This window comes from Alternaria novae-zelandiae, assembly GCF_023758075.1.
Source record: "Alternaria novae-zelandiae strain BMP 2774 chromosome Unknown scaffold_8, whole genome shotgun sequence".
Taxonomy (NCBI): domain Eukaryota; kingdom Fungi; phylum Ascomycota; class Dothideomycetes; order Pleosporales; family Pleosporaceae; genus Alternaria; species Alternaria novae-zelandiae.
The window spans coordinates 986,903-994,864 of record NW_026056968.1 but is presented as its reverse complement, the minus strand read 5'-3'; the positions used below and the strand labels follow the sequence as shown (position 1 = coordinate 994,864).

Below are 7,962 nucleotides of genomic sequence, written 5' to 3'. Positions count from 1 at the left end.
AGTTTCCCAGCTGCGAAACAAATCTCATTTCGAGGAGGGCAGAAGTATAATGCAACTGGTACGAGAAGCGCAGCGGCAAAATGAGCGGAAAAACTGCGTCTGCCCAGTGTCTGTCGAGTACTCCGACCCCTTTTCTCAGATTGGCATGAGCACGCCATCCCCGAACGACTAGGTATACGATGAGTCTTCCTCCTGATTTACGGCAGCTGATGGCACCATCGTGACTGTATCTATAACTGTACATATAGTACCACTCTTCGATATAATCGGTGGGAGGCTCATAGGCCACTGGGTGAACCTCGTCATTGTCTGCCTCACCGTTCAATACCGTGCCTAGCGAATCGACTATATCTCGCGCGCAATATAACCAACTATGATGACAGGGAGTCAGAGCGTAGCACAAGAGGGACAGCAAGCGTTCATGGCGCACGTGTATGATATGCTCAAAAACATGCATCATCCACGTGTCACTCACACTGAGAGATATGTTGCATGCTTATCGCTGACTCTCAGCAGTATGACAGCTTTCTGAACGCAGGAACGGGAAACCAACATGTATTCAAGTCGCACGATCGACGTGCTCATACCTTTGACTGATCATGATCAACACATTCATCGGTCTCTCACTAGAGTCAACAGTTATTTCGTGGAGTCATGCTGGGTATAAAACGGAGGCGCATCAACACCAGTATAGATGCACAACAACAATCTTCAGTATACCATTACTTCCGTCTACTTCACAGATATATCCTTCAAAACAGCTATTCAACCGAAATAACACGTCACCTCAACATCAACATGTCGTCCGCACAGCCTGGAAAGGATGAGCTCGCCTACTTGCGTAGGTTCGAGGCTCAGGTGCACAACAACAAGAAAAGAGCAGAGGAGGCCAAAGAGAAGGCCGATGATGCCAAAAAGAAGACCGAGGAGGACAATAAGGCTAAAGAAGAGAAAGCCACTGAGACCTCGAAGGCCAGCAGCAGCGGCGGGTCGTAGAGCAGCGGTTGGGAAGCAGGGATGTCAACAACCAAGTCAAGCAAGTCCAATCTCTTACCTGTTGCCCATCTATATTCTAATTCGACTAGCCCACCACCTAAAACAGAACGTTCGCTCACGGGGCAAGCAATACGGATTGCTTGTTGATATCTCTGATGGAAGGTGACGAGGCACATGGAGTGTGTATGGTCGTGGAGGTATGTAATTTGTAGCCAAGCTTCACTGGTTGAAGAGCTCCAAGATTGCACATGGTGGATTTTTTTAACACACTCATTCATGTCAGATCTTGTAATAATGTTTTCATACCTAATTGAACACGGATCCTGTTCCCCACTTCTTGCATCAAATTTACCGTGTGTTGATACGTCTAGTACCGTTACTACCTTACGAGATGTCGAATGGTTGATAGGGTCGCCGAGAGGTTGTCACGAGGTGACGCGGATAGTGCAATTAACAAAGAGTCGCTGTTGTGTACGTAAAGGGTGTATTTGTCGTGTTGGATAGCAGAGTTCCTGATCCACGGATGCCACTGGGGCTGGAATTGACCGATCGACGTGGGTGGGGCTCAATGGCGTCACGCGTCGCGGCGCGTTCCTTCCCACACCAAGCCCGCCTTCCACACCTCACGCAGCTGTGTACACACTGCGATGTCTCAGCTAATACTCTCTGGTCTTGCGACACGCTACCTTCCGGAGACGCGACTGATGGTTGGTCCGCTAGTCTTCCGCCGGCTTCTTGCGGACGCGACGCTCCAAATCACGCAAAATGCTATGCACCCGCCGTAGCAGTCTGCGCGGCGCGCCCAACACGGAACTTCGAGAGATTGCGCGACTCTTGAAACGACGAAGCCGCAGTCGTATGCCACATGATGCCATATGTTCTGTTTTGGACAGGCTGGTCAGTCGACAGCAGCAGCCCCATACGTCAAACGCGTAACATCTGACCTGATAATATTCCGTACCAGCTACCCTACTGGGTAAGAGATCTTCTACCTTGGCTTGTCAATCATGGTAATGATTCATTATTCTACTGTCCTAATGTTAACACCATAGCGTAACAGGCCCACGAATAACCTCCGACATACCGCGAGATATCCAAATCCCCACCGTCTCGATGCGCGATACCCAACCGAAGTCGCTACACAAACTGGCGTATGCGATCGATATCCTCTCCGCGAGACAGTCACCTTCATGCAAATCCGCGCGATACCGCCTTGATTACGGGCCAACGGAATGAACAACATCATGGCTGGGCCGACCTAAGATGCACATCAACATCTAGGCCAAAGCATAGAGACTAGTCAATACCCATATTAGGCACTGTACTTTTGGATCATAGCGTGCCTGATATGCACGAAATACCCAGGGTGTCTGGACATAGATATTTCACCCAAGTGGTGTAGGGATGTGGTGGAAAAGGCCGACTACACAAGCTTGAATCAAACACCACTATGCGCATCCGTCCAAAATCGCCAGATAACTCAGCCAACGCCACCATAGTACTCCGGCCATTGCTTCTGCATCTCGGCTTCTTTGAGGATATGCAGACATTTTAACGCTCATCCGAAAGGAGATCAACAATACTCATCTACGATCCTCCATCATATGTGTTTAGAACGTGAACAAAGCTAGAGGCCACATGAGGTAAACAACGGGTAAAACCGTGAAGCAATGATTGAGCAAATAGTTGGTATCCTTTGTGGGCTTGATGTCTGCACGCAGCCTCACGTTGGCGTTTGTCGGTTTGTTCCTTTGTTACTCATCATTGACCCCAACGGCAGAAGACATACACAAAGCAGGTACAGCGCAACATGTGCCGAAGGCTCATGTTTGATTCCATAGATATGGGAAACTGTATAGAAGCTGATGGAGATTCAAGATGCGAATTCTCAATAGCTAGATGCACCCTACGAAGCCACTTCTGGACTACACTATAGCTTCGGAAGTCTTAAAACACCTTACACGGCATCATGACGAAAGGGCCACCGTACAAAACCGGGCAACCTTACTTTAAGAGGACTTTCGAGACATGGTGTCGGACTCACCGACCAGGATGGTCAAGAGGTAAGCCTTCAAAGATGGGCATGCTGAGATGGTAGCTTACTCTATTAGACGATGTGAGATTGACCGCTCAGACCTTGTGGCATGGAGACATGGTCATTCAAAACTTCTTCCTCCGTAAGGTTGGGAAGAAGTTTAAGTATCCTATGCTGCAACAGCATCAGGTGCCAGCCGCACCATGGACCCAAAATGATGTAAACTTAGCAAGGGCAACTAGGCAGCTACCTGGTGCTGCGCCTCCTGTCATTGCAGCTCCTGTCATTGCAGCTCCTGTCATTGCAGCTCCTGTCATTGCAGCTCCTGTCATTGCAGCTCCTGTTGTTGCAGCTCCTGTCATTGCAGCTCCTCTGGCAGCTCATCCGGCAGCTCTTCCAGTTCAACCCTACCCTTGCAGCTTTTGGCCCAACAGGCCGTGGCACGCAGATCCAGAAGACGCTTCTATCGGTCCGAAAATTACGATCGAGGCCATCAAGGATGACGTGTTTGAGGAGAGCCCTAGAGCAGACTGGATGGCTACAAAGCCATTCTTTTGGCCAATCCAAGATGAGCAAAACTGGGAGAACAAGAGGTTTCTCGGCGCTGGGGCCTCTGGCTGTGCGGGATTGTGGTGTCAAAGTGATGCCCAAGGTAACATATCAAGGGTATGTGACTTCAGGCATAGGATCATTACTCGGGTTTGAGAGAGCGTGCTGACAAAGAACAGCGGATGGTTATCAAGGAAGCGAGGCCTGACAAGATCCAATGGCGTGACCTTTGCTTTTGGCGAGATCAATTGCCGTGCGAGATCCACATGCACCAGCTAGTCGACAACGGCCGCGTGGTATCCGATAGCGATGATGAGCCCGCTGGTTCTGATCATGAAACTCTGGTCAGACATCATGGTTACCGCTTGATGATGACCCAGCGGCGTTATCGCATCTTCTTCGACTACTACGAAGGCGGCAATCTTTGGCAGGCTTTAGAAAAGCACTGCAGCAGAATGAAGAACACATTCTATACCCAAGGCGAGGAGCCAGGGCTTGATCACGACTGGGATGAGGAGTTCGGTTGCTACCGTGACTCAAAAGCGGTGCCCGGCGAGGCGGGATTGTGTGTGAAGATACCCGAAGGCCTTATCTGGAGAATTGCTAGCTCGCTTGTTCAAGCGTGTCAGATCCTGCATTTCGGCCAGGTAAGTATTGGACGTGTGCAGAACACCACACCTGAGTGGAAACCGATCAAACACTGCGATATAAGACTTGACAACATCTTCATCAAGCCAGCGGATGAGGAGAACGAGGTCTGTGATCAATCTCCGCAGGATACGTTGGAGATCGTGTGCGCTAACCGGCCCAGTACCCAATATTCGTCTTGGCAGACTTCGGCCTCTCGTTTACGGACATGGGTGCTCCTGGAACTGACAACCCATATGAGTATGTCAGGGAAATGACAGACGAACGATTTGCGCCTGTGAGTAACAAGGCTACAATCCGTATGTTTTTACAAAGTTAATTAGATGCAGGAACACCAGTTTGTAGTCAACGACGCAGCAGAAAGCGCTGGGGTAGTACCCCTAGACGAAAAGACAGATGTATGGCAGATGTACGTACACCACCATAGAATACCCGTTCGAATTTTACTAACTACAACCCTAGTGGTGCAGTACTTTACTCATTACTCAGTAATGGTTTCTTCCCCCCTCTCGGCCAAGGGCCATATCGCTTTGTCGAGAAAATTGACGCAACTGTACCTTTCGCCCTCGAACATGGCGAACTGAGAACCATCGTCGACCCAGAGGATGACCCATGGAATGACATGCGTTTCTTTCCTACTTTCAAACGTTACAGCGAGGATCTGAAGCGGTTGGCGTTCGAGTGTCTGGCATGGCATTCGAGTGAACGACCGACGTTATTGGAGATGGGAAATAGGATCGATGATTTCCTTACGACGCACCCGAATGTTGCGAATGATCGGAATATGGAATCGCTAGAGGTCGTTCGAGATTTGGAATTCGCGATTGGGCAACCTATGAATTAGACCCGGCTTTAGTCTTGGCAGATCGATGCGCGACTTTGAAATCTGTACGCGCCCATAGCTATGGCAACGGCTTCACAATATCCACTAACCTATCCGTAGATACGTGCTTGTATCCATGTCTTTGTCCTTCCGCATTAGCCATCTCCCGGCGTTGGCATAAGTGCCGCAACAAGAAGTTTGCATCTCTTTGTTCGGCCGTTGTAGTCCTGAACGCACCTTGCCGATATAGCCTTTTGGGAAACAAATCGAATGACAAGTTGTTTTAGCACATCCACCAATGCCACGGAAGTCACCACCCTATAAATCCGGTCTGCCCTACTTCAAACGCGACTGCGAAGCCTACTTCCCCACCAATGCCTTGACCGTCACATGGAGCCGCGCCGAGCAAAACAACACGGTCAACACATTATGGTATGGTAGTCGAATTATCCGCGATTACTACAACGCGCGGATCGGGCGACGAGAATTATTTGGTCTACCAACACCAAACCCTATACCAGATAACCCGTTCAATGCGAGCGACGTCACGTTTGCGCGCGCAAATAAGAGTATGCCGCCGTATCGTGATGGATCAGGAGGAACGGAGCCGGCGTGGGTGAATGCTCCAGCGGGTTTCGGCGCGCTTGCGATGACTGTGCCACCGCCCGCTGTGGTCGTTGCTGGCCCTGTTACAGTGCCTGTTCATACCGTTACAGTAGCGCCACCACGGCCGGTAAATCGATATCCCTTCGACTTCTGGCCACCTAAGCCGTGGGATGCGGAGCCAGATGATGCGACCTTAGGCATGACCATTAAAGCCATCAAGTCTAAAGAAGAGCCCGAGAACGGTGAAAAGTGGATGGATGATACCCATGATCCATATAGCGACGGAAGAAGATGGATAGGCGGGAAGTTTCTAGGTGCAGGCACTTTTGGATGTGCAGGTTTGTGGTGCGCAGTCGACGACCACAACATCGTGACGGCCAGAATGGTCGTTAAAGAAGTCCGCCCACACAACTGGAAATGGCGGGATCCAGCGTATTGGAGAGATTATCTTCCGCGTGAAATTCGCATACATGAGCGTATTGACGCGAATCGACCCGCCGCTGGCGCTGATACCTCAGGCTATGATAACTTGTTGAGGCATTTAGGGTACAGATTGATGATGCAGCAGCGCCGCTTCAAACTGTACCTGGACTTCTGTGAAGGTGGCGATTTATTCCAGGGATTGAAAGAGCACTTTGACCGATGGAAAAGAGGACAAGCGACGGATAAAATTGAGCGACTCAAAGTCGTACCAGAGAGCTTGGTCTGGCATGTACTGTCGCAGCTTGTTGATGCATGCCTGGTCCTCCAAACGGGATCGAAAGATCCCGCGACAGCGGAGTCGGCTTGGCCACCAATCACGCATCTCGATATCTCGTTGAGCAACATCTTCCTGGAGCCAGCGGCTGACGATGCTTATCCAAACTGTGTCTTGAGCGACTTTGGTATGGCAATGTATGATCTGGAGCAGAGTGATCCCGCAGTGAGACCCTCAGACAACCCTCAGGAGTACGTGCTCGGCCACACCAGTTTCAAGTACCCTCCCGTAAGTCAAATCTGTTCGGTATCGAGACACCCAGAATAACTCGTGCTAATCGCATCAGGAGCAACAACTTGCACGAGGCACTCCGCCTGACTTGACACCTTTGAATGAGAAGTCAGATGTTTGGAGTATCGGAGCCGCAGTCTGGTATATGATTGCGAATCGCTCGGTCGCTGGTCCGCAGCGCGAACTGCATTACTCGGAGGATATGCCGCAAAACGTGAACATTGGCGAAGCGGATCATGGGCGACTAGACGAGCCCGGGGCGAAAACGTTTGAAGGTTTGGGCTTTCCGGCACTGAGCAAATACTCGGAAGAGCTGAGGTCGTTGGTTGCGCGCTGCATGAACTGGGAGCAAGAGCATCGGCCAGATCTAGCAACATTGAGGGCCAAGATCAATGCGTATCTGGCAAGCCACCCGAAAGTAAGGGATAGCAGGGACTTTGGACCGCTGAGAATGTCGAACCTCGAACAAGGGCTGGGAATTGGAGATACATTTGCAAGAAAGAGGAGGAAACCGATCGCAGGAAAGCAACCCCGTAGAAAGCAAAAGGGAGACGAAGAGGACAGTGAAGAGTAGCTCGAAGTCGTTGAATGCGAGTTTCGCTCTAAATGACTCGGTCGTCCAGCGGGACTAGGCTGTCTTTCGCAGGCAAACTTGGAGTGTTTTCGATAGCACTTTGTCCATCTTCCCTTTGCCTGCGCTTTCCAGCCCCCCGTCCGGCCTGTTATCGTTGCTGAATTCTGGTTTTGCATGCATGTTCGAATCGACCTCCGGCTGACTGTACACGAGTGCCTGCAACGAGCGTTTCTTCAGGTCCAAGCTCGCCTCTGTTCCCGTCTTCGTCCTTGCTTGAGTGTTCGTCTTCGCCGTGGTCCGAGAGTGCTTGTGCGATCGACCTCAGCAGGCTGCTTACAGCCCAAAGGCATCACGCAGCTGCTGGTGTGTGGGATTTGTAGGTTATGGGGCTCGGATTGGTAGGCCGTGGCCTGTCAGACGGTCGGGATAGATTCTCGGATCGTGTTCTTTAACGTTGCCGCTTCCATGCTGCCACGCGGTGATATCATCTGCTTTAAAAGTAGCTGTCATGGCCTTAACACGCCCTTACCATCGTGAGTCTGTTCTCGCGTGAAGTAGGTGATCAGCTGTAGCTACACATAGCTTTCGAGATCGTCAAATAATCCGAGTCTATTGCTGGAATAGAGACAACGCGGACACGGATCTAAATCGCTACGAAGGCCACGGGCCATTGAGGGGAGAATTGGAACGCGTTGTGTGCTAGGTGTGGGCCGTACTTAAAGTGAAGATAGTTGGGTATAGTA

At 50.6% G+C, this 7,962-nt stretch overlaps 2 protein-coding genes across 2 annotated transcripts; both read left to right on the top strand.

Annotated features, from left to right (window-relative positions):
- Positions 1-3,148: 3,148 nt before the first annotated feature.
- J4E88_004786 (uncharacterized protein) lies at positions 3,149-5,072 on the top strand (the record flags this gene model as incomplete). The annotated part of the gene is made up of 4 exons (XM_049398430.1): positions 3,149-3,697; positions 3,760-4,335; positions 4,552-4,637; positions 4,691-5,072. 4 exons carry the CDS (start codon positions 3,149-3,151, stop codon positions 5,070-5,072), a joined length of 1,593 nt encoding a protein of 530 aa, XP_049255991.1.
- A 277-nt stretch (positions 5,073-5,349) lies between these two features.
- J4E88_004785 (uncharacterized protein) lies at positions 5,350-7,219 on the top strand (the record flags this gene model as incomplete). Its single annotated transcript, XM_049398429.1, has 2 exons — positions 5,350-6,642; positions 6,701-7,219. The coding sequence occupies 2 exons, from the start codon at positions 5,350-5,352 to the stop codon at positions 7,217-7,219; spliced, it is 1,812 nt and encodes a 603-aa protein (XP_049255990.1).
- Between the last annotated feature and the right edge of the window lie 743 nt (positions 7,220-7,962).